At 42.3% G+C, this 19,185-nt stretch overlaps 1 protein-coding gene across 5 annotated transcripts in view; it reads right to left on the bottom strand.

The window, feature by feature from the left end:
• Window positions 1-19,185, bottom strand: part of LOC143328441 (A-type potassium channel modulatory protein KCNIP2-like) — an 87,151-nt gene that overhangs the window by 20,113 nt on the left and 47,853 nt on the right. Inside the window, exon 1 of one of the 5 annotated variants that reach the window (XM_076743582.1) lies at window positions 360-1,384. The exons of the other annotated variants lie outside the window; for them this stretch is intronic. Within the exon in view, the coding sequence (XP_076599697.1) occupies window positions 360-465 (106 nt within the window). The 5' untranslated portion in view covers window positions 466-1,384. Of the gene's footprint in view, window positions 1-359; window positions 1,385-19,185 lie in introns of those variants that run through there. 5 annotated transcript variants of the gene reach the window in all.

Genomic DNA, 19,185 nt, shown 5'->3' with positions numbered 1-19,185 from the left:
AAAGGGTAAAAGCACACACCCCTGGGGCAGAGGGAGGCCTCACACACAGCTAAAGTTACTCTGTATGGTTGTGTGTGTGTGTGTGTGTGTGTGTGTGTGTGTGTGTGTGTGTGTGTGTGAGAGAGAGAGAGAGAGAGAGAGACAGAGAGAGAGAGACAGAGAGAGAGGGAGTGTTGCATGGCCCACTGTTGCACTGGTAACCCAAACCCTCAGACAGGACTGCAGCCCAGGACCAGCGGGAATGGGCACTGCAGATGAAAGCATCAGCTCATGCTCACACCCGCACCACCTTTAAAGTCTGTGAACTGTACCACAACTGTCCTGCCATTAAACCAACAAATCTCAGAGAAATCCATTACCTTCCCCTCCAACGGGCTCAAACATCCCAAACTGCTCCAGGACTTTGATGAAGAGGCCCATGACCACCAGCACAGCAATCATCTCCAAGCCATCCAGATTCAACATCTTGGGAGACCGCTGTCTGTCATCGCCCAGCACTGCTCCACCGAGCCAGGTCGTGTCAGGCCGGGCCGAGTCCGGCCACCAATGCAAGACCTGTGCAGCTGCACCCAACCTGAGCAGGTCGTCCAGCTTTAACCCAGCAGCTTCGTCGACTTGCTCACTTTTATCCACTTCGATCCAGTCTAACTTGAGAAAAATCAATCAAAAAAAAAAAAAAATCACCCCCTTATCTCCCGGAGAAGGCCATGCCGCTGGAGCTACAGGCTGCAACACAGAGCTCCAGACTGTCACAACACCTGGGCGCAAGTTTTTTTCTTTCTTCTCCTCTCTCCTTCTTCTCCCAGGCCCCCGTAAAGTGATAGAAACTTGGGATGTGCTGCGCCTGCTAGCGCTTTGGCAGTGGTTGTCAGGAAGTGTGTGTGTTGTGAGGGGGAAAGAGGGAGTGAGTGAGGGAGAGGCGGCAGATAAAGAGAGGGGGAGAGGATGAGTGGGAGATGGCATAGAAAATGAGGGAGAGGGAGAAAGCCTAACAGAGAGAGAGGGTGTGTGCCAGACACACACACACAAACACACTCTCACAGTGAGATAGAGATTGTTTGGGGTGGGGAGGGGTGAAAGAGTTGAGGTATGCCCTCCCTCTCCAGTGACATTACCTCCATTGATTTGCCTAATGTGGTTTCCTTGGTAACTGGAAGACAGCGTTCAATGCCAGATTTAACAAATGGAAAGAAAATATATTTATGTTGGTCTGAGTCCCAGCCCCGTCTGAAACATGTGCTTTCACGGTATGGAGATTGTTGCATATTTAGGAGACAAACATCAGAGATGAGAGCGAAAATATCTAGAGCTAAATGCAGTAATGATAGCTACATACAGTAGCTGTTGATGCTGGCGTTACGGTGCCTGACAGGCTGTCAAATGTGACTTAATAGCTACAGCTAAAGCATGTGAGGAAATTCTAGGAATAGCATTCAAGTAGCAACGTTACTTGACTTGAATATCATATTGAATATCACTTATATTGAAAGCATAGTATAAAGGTAACTCAGTTAGTTGGATCTGACCACCATCACAGCATCCTGACTTGCACTACAGTCATTCAGTATGAACAGATCCCTCATACTGAACTTATGAACTTATGATGCTGTGGTGCGTGGCGCTCATCCTGTTGTTGAAAGAAAACTTTTGGCCTGTGTTGAAAATTGTTCTCCATTCACTATATATCAAGTTTGCCTCTGTAGTGTTTTTATATGTCGAGTGAAATCTTTCGTTGTCACATAACGGTATCCCACAACGCAGTGTTAAAAGTAGTATACAGTTGCTGGTTACTAACTAAGAGCTAACCAACATAATGAATTTGAGACGACTGCTGGATGAGACTTAAGATCTGAGTAATGATTGACTCACACATTAGAAAACCCTAAAATGGTGAATCATCAAATACCTTGTAGTAATATCAAAGTGGCAGCGTACGCAGTCATTCATGCCTTTTCACACACTGTTGAGGTCATTAAGGTTTCATTAAGGGATGTAAGAAAATTCAATGTTATTAATATTGTCTTCCCACTAATATCTCAAGTAATATACAAATAAAGACCAGGTACGATGCTGAATTTGCATCATATTGTTGGTTCACTTTATACGATACATTTACTTCACCATTGTTCTGCTTTATGATGCAGAAGACAGCTGTTGAGGTCCTGATGCTGCACTTCTTGCCATGAATAAAATTAAATCACTTATCACTGGAAAGATCTACATGTATTGTTCTGGTGCCATTAGCAATTCATTTTGATGGCGAAAATGGCCCAAAATACAGAGATCATAATGTTGTCTTCTACATCTGGCAAAATGCAATGCAATGACCAGTTGCATGCAGAAAAGTCATATTTGTGATGAGTGATGTGTGAGTCACTGTTAATATATTTCTACATAGTAAATCTCACATGGGAAGGTTGAAGTATGACGACATGGGATAATACAAAAAAGTCAAACTAACAAACTAACAGTCCCTAGCACAAAGTAGAAATGATAGTTCTAAAAGAATGCAAAGTACAGGAATATGACAAAAGGAATATGTTACAGAAATACTTCACATCCAAAGAGACACTGAGTGATTCGGTCATTTTCTGTGTCAAGCATCCTTAATATGGTCTGTCAGCCGTCAGGTGAGGTTGGGATACTTAAAGCATTAACAAGAATAAGTGCAGGCTGCTCCTCTTAGCCACCAGCTCTGATGGTGTGCCCCTCTCATCACGAGTCCCAGTGAGGGTATCACTTCACCTCATGCTACAAAAATAACAGAAATGGAAAAAGGTGTGATGTTGCCGCTTTGTCTTATTCTCCCACTGTGTATCCCTTCCTGCCCTGTTCTTCAGGAAAGGTTTGGAGCGGTAAGACAGCAGGGATGTGACAAATGTGCTGTGTCTGCATCCACTTCTGCTGCTGTTCCTCTTTGTTGACACTCCTGCTTCCGCATTTTCAACTAGGCTGTACAGCAGCATGCCTCATTACGGAGAAATCTGTCACATAGGCAGCATCACCGAGGACCATGTGGGTGACCTTAATGTCTACTCACACACATGCACACAAACGCACGAGTCAGACAAGGTGACAGGAAACCTAATCTTATGTGATGTCACTCTGCTCATATATGGTGGGAAGGCAAACAAACACTAAGGCAGAGCAGACCCATTTCTCCTCACTCTGTGGCAGTAATGTATACTGGCTGTATTGAAGCTGAGCTCTGATTGCAGACATGGCAAATGTAAACAGAGAAATCCTGAACCACACACACACTCGCTCGCTCGCGAGACAGAGAGACAGGGGGAGAACGAGAAATCCGAGCCTGACTTGTTGGTAAAAAATGATTTCTCTGCCCGGTTATTTATTGAAGAGTTGTCATTTGAGGGGAGACACAGAGAGGAGGCAGGAAAGAAGAGGCAAGGTAGGTTGTTGCATGAGACACGGTGGCAGGGGAGAGTAATGAGAAGTAAGAGAAGACAGACAGAAAGAGAACATGAAGGAACAAAGGAAGGACAAAGTGAAGAGCCTGAGCGACTAAGGTCAGATCCCTCTGTGTAGCGATCTGCAAAGAGGCATCTATTCTTTATTACCCTCCAGCATCTCTCCCCTCCTGGAGGATTTTTCACCTCATTCTGGCTGTCACGATAGAAAATTGGACCTGCAGATGTGTCCTCCACTCATTTGCTATTCTCCTCCCCTACTTTCTCCTCCATTCTTCATCTAATTTACACAAACACAAGGCACATATTTACACTCCTTTACGGATCAAGGTCGGAAAGACTAACTCTATATGACCTGTCATATTGTCTTAATCTGAAAGTCCAATTATGTTCAAAAACTTAATGCAACAGGTGTGTTTACTGTGTGAGCTTTCCACCAATATTTGAGAGCAAACAGCCTTCTGTCAAATTCTGTGTGCAGGTAAAACTAATGAACAGACACAGTATCACTTCAACCTTTTTCCCTCTACAGTGCCACAGGACATAATTGCTACCAAGCAATGGTGCAGTTCAGTCTCCACAGTGTAGCAAGACACAGCGCTGACATGTACAAACAGAACATTTGGTCTATGTTTGCCTCTAATTTATTTGGATGGTCTTTGGAAACTCATTTTATGAGGGAAAGAAAACAGTTAATTAGCAGTTTTAGTTTCTGGTATGTTCTGAAAATACTCTTTCCATTTCTTTCTGTAGCTCTTAGGGAGCATACAAAAATATTTTTTGGAAGAAGAAAAAGCAGAGGGTAGGTTTTCTTTTTAGTAAAGGGAGGGTAGTTGGAGGGTCTTTTTTTCTTACCACGAATTTTATTTCAGCCTTTTCTTGTGAAACACAGAAAGAGATGAAATAGATACAGCAAAAGTCTGACTTTCATATGAATCACAGTTCACAAAGGGGTGTCTCACAAAACACGTACATCACATTAATGATTGAATGTTATTGTTATATCTAGCAAGATACACACCTTTAGCTTGCAGTAGCTTGGAGGTTCACTTTCTACTGCATCGGAACAGAAAGCAGAACAAGAGTGAAACACACCCAGTACATAATGCAAGTTCAGCATCGTACCAGCAGCAGGTTAGACTATTTAGAAATATTACAGGGAAGGTGATGCCGTTTTTTTTATGTCAAAGGGAGGGTCAAAGAAAACAATGAGCAGGACCATTAGTCCTCCTCCAAAACCCAATAATTTTCACGCAGTCCTTTAAATATGAAGTGCCTGAGGTTGCTCTCTTGACTCTAATGCCTGTGTGTCCTGCTGAGACGTCAGACCAATGAAGTCCTTCAAAAGCAACAAATCTTTCTGTGCCCACAAACTTGTGCTCTGTCTTTTGTGTCTGATCTGACCTTTAATATAAGACAATCAGAGTCACTCAGCTCTAACGCAAAACACAAATTACCCGACTTCCTCTCTCTTTCCCCTCAGGCTCCTATTGATTTTTCCAAATTTCTTCTGCTGCTAAATATACTGTAAGAGATGCTTTGAGACGTGAGCACTGAAGGGAGGCTGGTGAATTGATAGCTGCTAAACTGTGGAGAGTGTTCACAATTGCGCTGATGGGTTCATGGTTTTCATGATAAACTGAAGTGAAAGGCTTTATTGACTAATGTAAAAGTCAAACTTCAGGCCTCAGGGGAAGGTTATGAATCGGCGATCTGACACAGCTTTATCAGCGACTTGAAGCAGCAGAGAAAGGATTTATGACGGATCTCAAGCCCGCAGCGTTTTATCTTGTAGTACATAGAAAAACATTTCCCACAGTGAGGGACGTTGAAGCTGCATGACAGTGAAGCTACTGTGGCTGCGTCCTGCTGCGTTGATCCTCGCATGTTACATTCTTTAATCCACAGAACGTGCTAATTGGAGAACATGACTATTGATCTCTGCTTCAATAAGGCTTGACCGGCCATTCTTAAGAGACAGCAACTCATGAATACACACACACACAAAAACACAAGCATGCACACCGCAAATGCCTTCTGAGAACAGAAAGGAGAAAATTGCAAGGATCACCTCGAGGACTCCAATGCACGTACAGAATATGTCTGAAATCAGTAACAAGGTAGAAGTCAACATGTTGTCTTTAGTTTCTATGTCACACTGTGAGCTGAGCTGTGCAGACGGGGAACACTGATGTAATGCAACATGACAGAAGAGAGGGTTTGACTGGAAGACCTAAGGAGGTGGTGTTTTTTTCCTGGGTAAGCTAGACTGGGACATCTAGTGGGCACAAAGGGCAAAGATCAGACTCTGCAGCTCCAAATAAGACAGTGTATAATGATTTAAATCATTTGAATGAGAGAAAGCAAGCATTTTGTATTCCCATTGTAACAGGCTTTGGCATGGAGTTAATGTTTTGTTTGCAGTCTGCATACAGACTGAAAGACACTTCCTGATTGATATGCACCCGAACAATCATACATATGAGGATGTCTAACTTCAACCTAACACATTCATGCACTAATTGTTGTTTTGTGCCTATAACTTACTTTCCACTTAAATATAAACCTGTATTCATGTCACTACCTTGTCTTCTCTGATAATGCACTATATTAACATAATGGTTTTGTCTTGCATTAAAAATGGCATAGATATCAAAACATATTAATATTTGGTCCAAAGACAAGTCAAGAAATGTAATATGGAGTCACAAAATGCATAAATCCTGCTTTGAGAGAGTGCCACTCACCTTTCTTCTTAAACAGCCAGTAAGACAGAGGGAATATTGACATGAGAGCGAGTGCATAAAAACCTCCGACGCCCTCCACAGAGTCACTCAGGATGACCACAGAGTTAAAAAATGACATACCCAACACAGGTGAAGGATCACGATAACCGCTTAGTGTGCGTGTGTGTATGTGTGTGTGTGTGTTACAAGAACGCTATATTCAGAGATTATCAGTGGCATTGCCGGGTTTCCCCTCCTTCTGTGGGCGGAATCAAACACATAACTATTTGTGTGTGTACTTTACTTGAGTATTTCCATCTTTTACTACTTTACACTTCCAGTCCGGTAAAATTAAGAGGGAAATATTGCACTTTTTACTTCACTACATTTACTTAAGTAGAGCCATGTACAATATTACAAAACAATGTAATACAAATACATACATATACTAAATATAGATAAGACTTTATTGACCCCATGGGGACATTGACAAGCACATATGAATGCATCAGTGAGTATAATTCAACAGAAATATACATTTTTCTGAAATGGGCTATTCTGCATAATGAGAACTTTTACTTTTTGATGTACTTTTATTTACCTAAACATTTGAATGGAGGCCTTTTGCTTGTAACAGAGTATTTCTACACTGTGGTTTTGTTACTTGAGTAACACATCTGAGTACTTCTTCCACCACTGGTGTAATCAAACACATCTCATCATGCGCCACCTGTTTTGATAAGGCATGTGTTGTTTTGCCCCCATGATCTAGCTGCTATTGTTAAGGCTAACAAAAAAACAGCCTACTATCAACCGACTACTCAGCTGGTCTGAATGAGGCCCTTTATGCCATTCATTTATGTATAGTTTGTGTTCTGACAGTATGTCTTGTAAACTAGCGTTGTTGTATCAGATGCTATTATGCCCCACAACAAGACACAATGAATGGGGAACAGCGACATGGGTGGGCCAGCACAGCACACAAACAATGGGCAGCTACAGTAACTGGCAACACAGCTGTTTAGAGATACAGGGATAAGATATGTAGGAAATTTCCAATTTTCGACTCCTCAAGTACAGAACAGTACAAAAGCAGCCTGGTATGCAGGGTTCAAAATAAACAATGTATTATTTACAGCAAGAATCCAATGTAGAGTGAGTGAACTTTGAATTTCACAGTGCCAGCAAGCAGGTGCTGGATGGCTAGAAACCTACTGGGAGAGAAGAAAGAGAATGGGAAAGAAGGTTTGTGAGGGAAGAAAGACAGACCAACAGAGTGCAAGAGAGGAAAGAGAATTACAAAATAATACAGGACTGAGTGTGAAAAACAGAGGGTGAGGGTGCATGGGAAGAAGCGGACTACAAGAGGAATCACAAAATGGAAATGCACTGAGAAAGTCACCTTTCTCATGGCATTTCCACCAGACACTCACCAGTCACCGGATGTTCAGTCAAGCAAGTGCAACTTCAATCAGTCTCCACTAGAGGTCAGTGTAGATTAAAGTATTTACGTATATTTCAAAGTATTTCACACACACACATACACACACACATGCTCTGCCTCTGGCTTTCTCTTTCACACACACTTCACACGGACACTTAAATGTGCTGTGTCCTTTTTTTTATGTGACTTTCAAATGTTCTTTACATATCCACTAAACTGATAACAGCATGCAGCCGTGTTGAGTTGGTGCCAAGTCTGTAACCTCATCAGCAGTAAGTCCTTAGCCGAACCTTTAAGAGAGCAGCATATATAGCCTGGCATGAGGCCTGGTGCTCTGCCGGAGGTAATAAGTGAAAAGTCATAAGTTCATCTTACATCACAGGTAAAACACTACCTTTAAAAAGACCTTGAGCAGTATAACAACCTGATACGGCTGATCTGTTCCAGCAGTGCAGCTAAATGTCTTCACAACTGGAAATGTATCCACATAGAATACAAAACAAACTCTTAACAATATGCAACCTCATCATGGAAATCAGCTGCTGGGGGATGAGTTAGTTGCATTGCTCCCTTTTGCTGTTACAGTCTTGCACTTTTCACATATCAGTTTTTTGTCCACTCTACTGAGGTCTCTTGCATTTTTGCAAGTAACTCCTCCAAGTTGTAGCTGCTTTCACCTCCAACCATGCTTGTTGTCGCCGTGTGTAACTGAATGTCATGACACCATCAAACTGGAACATCACCATTATCGTGATAGTGTTTTTTGTCATACTAAAAATTATAGCAATATTAATGTGAATGACACGATACGGCACACCACTACCAACTGCCAACCAAGTCCATCATTGATCGTTCTGACTCACTCATACCAGTCTAGTTAAGGACAAATACTGTTGCTAGGCCCATCCGTCTCAGTGGACAACAGGACAATGACAACAAGCACGTGGATTGGCCGCTACGCTGATTCAGCAGCTAATCAAAAGGCACAAAATGATCCAAGCCATACCAAAGGACAAATCTGCCTGTGCTGCACACACAAATCCCTGCAAAGTCACAGAGGGTGGACAGCGCGCCGCTGATGAACGAGCGTAAAAGCACGTTTAAGCACACAATGACAAACAAGCAAGATGAATATCAGGAATCTATCCCGGCACATAGGGACAGTTTGTTCATGAGTCAATATGCGCAAACAATCGTGTACACTGGGGAATGAGACATAACGTAGATAACTGTGAGACGTACGGAAAGACTGGAGATGGTACTAAAATGGCTAATTAAATTTTAATTTTCAGGGGACTAAATGGGAGAGAAGAGGAGAGGAGAGAGGAAAAGAAAGGAGTGAAAGCTGTGATTGTCTTTGACAGCCAGGAAGAGTCAAACGCTCCATTGTGTTAAACCTGTCAACTGTCACCAAAGAGAGCCAGCGAGAGAGAAATGGACTCAGAGAGAGAGACTGTCGTCATGGACACGACACAATTCCCCAGGTTTGGGTGCCCACAAAGCCACGCACACACCTTAAATGTCTATTTTCACTCAACTCCATGTATTGGCAAAAACGACACAGGCAGGCATTCCCATCTCATCTATTATATTGTGGCCGGTGAACGTATTGATCCGGCATATGGCAACACGCATTCAAAGGCAGCGTATACGCTTCACCACACATAGCTCAGTTTCTGCACTGCTGTCTCTCTGATATTACCAGACCTCGTGGACATGACAAACCTCATTATCATGGCCGTGCAGGCTACGGTGCCCAATTAGTATTCTGCAGAGCAGACACACAAACATGCACGTACAAATACATGCACACGCGCACGCAAAGTGGTTTTATTTCATAGAAGAGTTGCACGTGCCTCCCAGAGGATAATTGCGTCTAATTCTTCTCCAGCTTCTCTCCCATCTTTGAAGTAAATAAACCGTACTACATTTGTCTGAAGAGATTTGCACTTCTGGGCTGGATAAATGAATCCTTGCCATAATCATGATCGACTGTTTTCTAGTTTTCTCATAATGTATACTGCTCACTATAAACTTCATTGCTTGTCCAGTTTTCCCGCAGCAGAAATGCAGCACACTGCAGGTGAATGGGATTTTGTCTGTGGTGATCAAAGTATTAAAAAATGCCATTTGAACATTTTCAGAGCAGCGTGACCTTCTATAAACAATATCTCTAGAAATGTGAAAAATCCACATGCCTGGTTGTAAACAGTTTTCTCTGGAGCTGCTTTCTGCTGAAGAAATACTCTTGCTCCTCTAAAATCTGTTGACAGCGAGCTCTGTGGACTAACAAGGACACTCATTCTGTTACATGTTGAATTTTTCAAATAATTTTCAATGCTCTGAGCACAACAACCAACAGTACATTCACATCAATTGCATGTGTAAGTGAAGGAGGAGATAAATGTCTCAAAACCTCTGCAAATACAACAAAAGCAGGGCCAAGAAATCTCCCTCACTCGCTCACTCATTCACTACTCCCTGTTTACAGTAATAGACTCTAAACAGTTTACTCTACAGTGAGCAATAAATTGAGATTTTGTACATTTAGGAATCACAATAAATCTGCATCACCACTGATGCAGAGTCACCTGTCTAGAAAATGCACTGAATGCTATTCTTGCGTGTGTGTCATTATGTGAGAGCCGTTCTTATATTTGGCTGAAAAACAGCAGTCACGTCTGCCACACAAGGAAAAGTGAATGGGACAAAACTACAGTTTGTGTCTACAGTGTGACCACAAAGTTAACAGAGGATGAGTGAACCTTAACTACAACCCTCAAAACACACAGCGAGTAATGAAGTGCTGGATTCCTGGAAAACTGCTCTGGAGAGAACACACACACACACACACACACACACACACACACACACACACACACACAGATAAAATTGCTTTAAAGTGTAACATGCACCTTTTACACAAAGGCAGGCAGGAACACAGGTCATGACGTGTCACACAGGGCGGAGTGGGCCTCTACAGCTATAAATAGCCCTGAGAGGAATCAAATTTGGAGAGCCGGAGGTGGGAACTGATGAGATCACACATACCCATATGCTTGTGTGTGTGTGTGTGTGTGTTGGTTTGTGTCTGAGTGTGAGAGAGAGGGAGCATTCATACATACACACACAGAAGACAAATGGAAATTGAGTCAGACTGATATCATGCAGACTCGGAGACAGACAGGCAAGCTGACAAAACAGCGGGGAGGCAGCGGAACAGAGAATGAGACCAGACTGAAAACACCACTTCGCCTAAGAGGAGGGTGTGCAGTGACATCGAGGAGACTACCTGGTGAAACTACACGGGTAGAGCGAAGGGGATGACGTTAAGATGGTCTCTGTCATCAGTGTATGAATGTGTGTGTGTGTGAATGGGTGACGTGTTGTAAAGCGCTTTGAGTGGTCAGTAGACTAGAAAAGCTCGACATAAACGCAGTCCATTCACCATTAAGTACGTCCAATACTCATGTGTGCTCTGAACATTTCAAGGACATCACAGTATTAATAATACATGAAACCAGAACACCTGTGTGTGACAGATCACATGTAGTATACATGTTTTCATATGAATATGATTTGAATATGTTTGACTTTCACCAAGAAGACAATAAAAGAACTGGAAGACTCTCAGGATGGAGAGGATGAGTAATGCATCACATGCTCATGTTAACTACTTGTTTGTATAGTAATACACTGATTTGATGATCAAGAGCGCTAAGCTAGAACATGATGCTTATCCTTCATGTAGCAAAGGAGCCAAGAACTGTTCCGTTTAGCCCCTTTTTGTGCCCTTTTGTTGTTTTATATCTACAAAGCAAATAATGAGCTTTTATCCGCTGCACTGAAGTGGTTCCTATAAGAAACACAAGCACATTATGAGTGAAACCTCTGAAGATTTTTTAAACATTTGTAGGAACCTTCGCAGATTATCTTTTACAACAAACAGAAATATGAATAATCACTTTCTTTCAAAAAAGTAAAATCATTACAAAGACATTTTTTGAATAAATTCTCTTTTTTTTGCAGAAGAGTGAAAGCCAAAACAACACATCAAATAAGGTGTAAATGTCTGTCTCCTGCAACACAGTGAGTGTGTGTGTGTGTGTGTGTGTGTAGTGTGTGTGATGTAACTGGTACAAAGTCTGTGAATGCCTCGCTGAACTCTCTGTTACCCAAACTGTGACACATAATCACGCTCAACTATGACACACAGACAGCCACCCAGAGGCATGGTTACACACGCGCACACACACACATACACACACAAATATGTTACTGAAGCACACACACTGACTGACAGACATCAAGTTGACGCAGAGCAGAAAGATGACAGACGAGTGTCACTCGAGAAATTGACAAGCGAGTGACACATTTACAGTAATAGAGAGAAGAGAGAATTGTTGTCAGTCAAGAGCAGCAGTGATGAAGTCTCTCAGCAGGGCAAGATATATTTATTCACCTTTTTAGTTATTTATTTAATACATTTATTGCTTTGAATTTCGTCTTGCACATTTGTTTATCCAAGAAAAGTCAAGGCTGCTTAGTCTTGTTTTAATGAACTGTAGTTTTTTAACCCCATAAGCATCATGAGAATCATCACTGATACAACTGACTAAATAAACTCGATATCAAGATAAGACTCTCCATTTTACCCATCCTGAAATTTGTATGCTTCTTATCTCTTTCTGCTTAACATCACCTCCTTTTCTCTCTTCATGTATCACACACACTTGCCAACAGCACTTGCTCACCTCCATCTACCTCCCCTTCCAGCACCCCACTTCCCCTTTCATTTCCTCTCTCTCACCCTCTTCTCACTCACTCTGCTGCTCCCTCTCTGTCACGCTGACTAGAGGTCAGCGGCGCGGTCTTTCAAGGTCGTGCCTGTCTGAGGTCTGGCATCCTCATGCCTGGATGGCTGAGTGGAACAGACAGCTCTGTCCCAGTGGGGGACCATCAGACTTTTAGTGACTCTGACCACCGGCCTCCCTGGTGGATACGCCCGATGTGCATCCTTTCTTTGTTCCCATCCATTGCTGTCCATTATAACGAGTGTGACATGGAGAGAAAGACACAGGGGTGAAAATAAAGGAGTGAGCAGGAAGGGGGATGGAATAAATGCCATTAAATGTTCCTTTAAATGAGTCCATGATGCTAATAGGCAGCGATTGCCTAGAAATGTTGGTCAACTTGTGGACTGAAGAGCAGTTTGTTCATGATGGGAAAAGGCATAAATCAGCCAGGACCAAATATTAATGGACAACCATGTTTCACTGAGGTGTCAGATGATTCAGGCTATCTGCTTTGTCTTTTTCTTGTGGCACTTCTTTGATGGATGAGGTCTTAACTGGTTCATATTCACCTCCTTTCATCATAAATTCAATACTTAACATTACAGAGTGCTGAAGTTCTAATACAACAAAGTATTCTGCAGATGAATCAATAACGAAATGAATCATTTAAATTGCAGCTCTAGTATTTTGAACTACAAACATATTCTGATCCAAGTGCCCCTGCATGCTCACTCACATCACCTCAGTGCTCCTTTCAGGCCAACACTGGCTCTTTAGAAGTGAAAGCATGGCCACATTACATTCCAGAATACAAGCATTTGCCCTTAAAATTGACAAGTTCAAATGTGTGTTTCCTGTTTCGCTGCCATCTCAGCCTCCTCAGACAGAGCGAATGTCGACCAACAGAAACGCTGCTGCAGTGCTTGAACTGGATGATGTCTGCCTCTCTGTCCCTCCTCTGCACACTCATCCCCTCTTCTCCCAGTCCCTTCATTGCCATTTTCCATCCATCCACCAGATACCCCTGGACTCTCCCTCCTGTCACTGCTTTTGCTTATGAGCCACCAGAACTGAACCTGACCCCGACTTGGATTCTTTACCTACCTTTTTGCCTACTTATACCTGTACCTGCCACCCTTTCTGTAGCTGCCTGTGAGCCAAAATACACCTTCACTCTGGCAATAAATCACTGAACTGATCCCATCTGCCTGCTTCATCTGCATTTGGGTCCTTCCCCTGCTGCTTCACACTCACCCGCCATGACAGGAAAGTTATTATGCTACCTTGTTTCTTCACTATTTTTAGTGCATTATCACACTACCAGACTACAAATTGTAGTATTATTTTACACTCTCAATCAGTTGTTCAAGTACACAACTCTACAATAATCTGCTATCACAGAACTAACGATAAGATGCTCCTTTATGCATCTAGTGTCATGCTGCAAAAACAAAACTGCAATTCACCCTCAAGAAAGAACTTTGCATTGAAAAAGTCAGGTGTACACACTGTGCTCACATTCATACAGCAGTGGGATTGTAACTGATCCCTGAGGCATTTAATAGCTATAGTTAGCTTAGATTTATTCACTGCTCTGATAGCTATAGTTAGCAGTAAATTTATCCACCTGCCAAGAGAACTTGTCAACGAAGGATGGAAAATACACTTCCATTGAGTTACTTAGCCTTTAATGACTGAGGGCCTGGCTGGAAAGAGCTGATTAGAAAATTAATTATTTATCAAAATACTACTAAAATTTCCCCCGAAAACTGAAAAATTGAGGACAAGTCATTAAGGTGTAAATTGAATGTTCTGAATTTCAAATCAGGGCTATAAGTCTTTATGTATGAGTGCATGTTCGTGTGGAGAGGCTTCTCACTGCATGTATGTACAGTGTGTGTGTGTGTGTGTGTGTGTGTGTGTGTGTGTGTGTGTATGTGTGTGTGTGTGTGCGTGTGCGTGTGTGTGTGCATGGTGGAGTATTTCTGTGTGTACAAATATACCATGTGACCAACATGTGCAGTTGGAGCACTGTTGCTATTTTTAGCCATATCTGCACATCGATCATCACATTAACTGTATGTATTTTACGTTTGCTCACTTAGCACATCTTGTATTTTAATGCATTCGTATTTCTGTAGTGCCCTTGTGAGCCTGACGTGCATTATAATGGATAATTTGATAATGTAATGGACTCAGCAAGTTTGATTATGGAGGACACAATGTAACTGTCTAATATATGGAAACTTTCCATTAAGACAGATAAGCTGAAGGTTAGAAGGAACAGATGGAGGGCAATGAGTACCTTGTGAGTGACGCTGTATTTCAGCACCATGGACAGAGACACAGAGAGGAAGAGACATTTAACAGTCTGTTGTTGACAGACTAAGATTAATGAACTGTCAAAGGTCATGTCCAGTGTCTTTGTATTCATTTTCCACACATACACAAACCAAAGATAAATAAACACCTCACGTCTGCTTGAAAAATAGCATGAAGTTGCTTTGAATCCACAAACTGATCTTTGCCTTTGCCTCTCACAAAATCTAAAACGGACCTAAACTGTAGAAAAACTGCTCAAATGTATTGTCTGCTCTCTAGCATCCGAAAAAATGTAATCAAACAAGACATTTCGACCTCTTTTTTTTGTAAGTGTGCCAGAAGAAAGAGGAAACTCTGCTACACAAACAAAAACAGGGCTCAAGTTCACCACACAATTACGTGTCTCTGAGATCCGAGGGAATACCGACTGACTGTAAAACTGGGATTCTGGACAGAGATGAAAGCAGTCACAGCGTCACTACAGCATGTGCAGCCCTGCAGCCACTGACACAGCAACCAAGCAGCTGATTGCTGCTCCACTGCATGTCCTCCCTGGTAGCTGCTACAAAGACCCACTTTTTTAACAGTAAACAAGAAGTTTATTTGCTTGCCTGTCCGTTATCAAGTTGTAATTACTACAGCGAATGCTAAAACAGCGACAGTACAGTGTAAACATTTATAAATGATCGCAGCTAGACTACTGGAAGGACAATTTGTGAAATCAGCCACATCCTCCTTTGAATGACAAAGCTTGCATATTTTTGCCTCCATAGCTAATTTTAGTTGCAAAATGTATAATCTTCTTTAAATGCTGGTGTCAGTTTTAGCAACTTATTCAGGATGCTGTATGCTAAAATCAGTCAAATAATCTTTTAATGCATGAATTTGAAATTAAAGTCATGGAGCTAGAATATAGAGAATTGTGTTTGCTTGAAAGACAAAATTGTGAATCTGTTTTCTGACTACTGTAGCTGTCCTGATGAAACCTGTGAGTGAGGTCATGCCAAATCAGGTAACATATCAGAGCCACATATTCACACATTAGAGAGCGCCAAGGTCTCATTCTCATCAGTCCCTTTTTGTTATAAAAGAGCTTCTACTGAGCGAAATCATAACGCTTTTCCTTTAGTTTCTCCTCTTCTTCTCTGCACCTTGTATTGAATTTCTCTCTCCACCAGTCACACCTAGTTTTACCCCTTCCAACCCCCACACTCAGACTGCTACTAATAGGGGTTTATTTTTAGCACATGTGAGGTGTGTGTGTGTGTATACACATGATGGATGAAGGTGATGTTTCACAGTTCTCGCGTAAGGGGAAGAAAGGTGAGGGAGGGGTGGATGGAGGTGAAGGGAGCAGAGGTTGAAAGAGCGGGGTGGGGGGGTCAAGAAGCAGGCTTGTGAGCGAGGACACATGCTGCAAAAGCTGTTACTACACAGAAAGTGTGGAGCTGAAGGGTGTTGGGCTGTGGGAGAGAAAAGGCTTCCATCTGAACTCCTCCCTGGAACTGCAAACTGACCTACAAGCAGCTGAGGATCAACAGGCCACTCGGCACCAGATGATAGTGTTCTTCTTCAGAGGGATGAGGGATGACAGGAACAGCCTGATGCACTGTACCACCCAATTAAAATACAGCTCACACCAGCCTTAGCTTTGGGCGAAAACTGAAATTTAATCAATTTCTAGCTTCTTGTCTTTGCCTCAGTACCTCTTGAGAGGAAGCCGGTCAGAGGTGAGAAGCCTGTAGCCTGCTTTAAATCATGTTGGAAGTGGATATAAGAAGCAGAAAGCACAGTGATATAGACAGCCCGGCACCTGTCAGGCAGAGCAAGCTGGAGCACTGACTCAATCAGCTTGAGACGTAGCGAAATGTGAACAGCATGGAGCAGATTAGGGCTAAAACAGTGGGATGGATGCCAGAGAAAGCAACGGATAAGAAAGCAAACAGCAGACACACAGAGGGATTATTCAGCATACAAAGAGCGCACAAATAACTACAAACCAACTGTCGCTTTTCCTTTTATAACTTGATCTGGAATGCCACCGCATGTGCGTAAAATTGGCAGCATGTAGGAAACATTTTTAAATATAGATCTTCAAAGAAGGACTTTTTTTCCCCACACAGGCTTTGACCTTGAACTTCCACGAGGAGTTTATTTTTAGGCCCACCTTTTTATCTCCACTGTGAATGCACGAGTCACGAGGTGTCAACGACAGACAGACACAGAGGCGAGTAATCAGTGCAAGCGAGACAATTTCACTGAGAATCTTCACATGTCTGGCGACAAAGAGAGGGTGTTCTTAAAATGGATGTGAGCGCTCAGACGTGATAGGATGTGGCCTTTTTCTTTCTTTATCTATCTATTCCCCTCCTGTCTTCTCACTTTGTTGCTTTCTACCCTCACTTTTAAGATCCTTTTTTTTCTGTCGTGTCACACAACAGATTACCAAATGACAAAACACTTGGAAAATCTCAAATGAAGTGGAACAAAATCTTGGAAATGAATCCGAATATATCTCTCTGCTCCTGCCCTGCATGCCATGTCTACCCAAACCCTAGGCATCAGCACTGCTTCCTGCTGGGTTTTCATATTGCCTACTGTGCATTGATATGAGACAACAGAGTGTCTTCTCTTCACCCCCTGATAAAGCGCACAAGCAGGGGACATTAGCTAGAAGTAAGTTATCCTTATGGTAATGAACAATTCCTATCGCAATGTGAGTACCATTACCACACACTGTGATATGGCTTAGTACTCTCCACGCACACGCAAACACAGCAACACACACAGCACCCGCCGTAACCCCTGCAAGCACTTGTCAGAATTTGCCACCACAGGCAGCCCATGTTTTATTCATTAAGCATAAAATTGATGTTTAATGCCAATTTTCGTCAAACTGGGTGGAAAGTGATGGACGGGTGTGTAATGGCATTTGTCAGAGACGCGAATCAGAGTACAGAGGTGATGCTGTTAAACTCGAAGGAGATCAGTTTATCAGAGGATCTGAGTTTAATCAGAGGGGAGCTAACAGTGCAGCGGTTACAGCTGTTTAAAGTTTGAAATGTTGACCATCAGTTTCCTCAATCAAGCTGGTCAGTGCACTGTAAACACCTGGACTCCAGAGCAAATAACAGGGTTTTCATGATAAAGTTCCAAAATGAAATGGCAGCACTGTCTCATACACACAAATACACATACAGCTCAGCATCTCTATGCTGGGGCCAAGGCTCTGGACCAATATGTTTTATTCATAGATGAAAGGTTGATAACAAAATCTCTTTGGTCACGGCCACGAGTGTGCTGCAAAGAGAATCATGTGTATGTAGCCTCGCTAGAGTTGAAGCACACATGTCCATGCAACAGAGAGGTGAAGCAGCACATGGGGGAAGTAATCAGAGGTTATTAATTAGGAAGTACGGAGCCTCTGGAGGAAGACTAAAACCCAGTTTCATTTAGGAAAGCGTCAAAGCTTCTAACAAATGAGTCCTGCTCTGACTAAGGAAATTAATGTGACTGTTTCTTGGTTGCCATATATGTTTCCTGCCGTACAATACATGGGTGCAATGGTGGAGAGTGCATGTCATAAAATCAATAAGTCACATGAGCTCGTCTCAGTAAAGAATGAATACATGATCCGTTTTACCTGAAGAGAATGATATCATTATATCATATATTAATTAGATGATATTATGACCAGCATGTGTTGCTGCTCATTACACAGCAAGACATTAATCTTCAGACATGAAATATTGATTTAACACATCTATTACAAGCTAAAGTAATTTACAAGCCAAAACAACGTGTTTGTGCACAATTAGGGTGCAGTAAAGTTGTTAGGGCACAAAGTGTTGCTCATTAATTTGACTGGGAAAAAATTTACCACACTTTGTCACTGTGACATTAACGCTCATTTGTTTTTGAGCAAGAATAAAAACCAGAATGCATTCAGCGGTCGATACCACGTACGCCTGTAAACATGTTTAAGGCAGACAACTTGAACAAACTGGGCGGTTTGAAATTCAATTTCAATTTCAATATTCCTTTATTAGTCCCGCCAGGGGAAAATCCAGTTTACAGCAGCGCCAACGAAGCGGATAGAGTAGTGTAACCTGTCAAACACAGGTCACATTCAGGTGAGTCTTTCATGGGTCCAATGTTCTGGACACAAATTCAAGCTAAGGGATAATGTGGTATTAGTACAAACGAGATCACAGGACAAGAGCACAACATGGACAACCATTGGACATATTCCTTCTGTGATGTGAAAAGGTTAGCCGACAGTTAAAGCTACACTCCCATGATAAACCCGATCAGGTGTTATCACTTACAGTTTGTTGCCTTTTGATTGTCATCTGTCTAAGTTTCCTATTCACTTAGTTGAATTTGCTACAACGGAACAAATTACATCTTTATCATCCTTTTATGCTCATGTCACAAAACTGTGGAAGACCAGGCTTCACTGACGGCTG

This window comes from Chaetodon auriga, chromosome 11 (assembly GCF_051107435.1).
Source record: "Chaetodon auriga isolate fChaAug3 chromosome 11, fChaAug3.hap1, whole genome shotgun sequence".
NCBI lineage: Eukaryota > Metazoa > Chordata > Actinopteri > Chaetodontiformes > Chaetodontidae > Chaetodon > Chaetodon auriga.
This window is presented reverse-complemented; position numbering and strand designations above follow the sequence as displayed.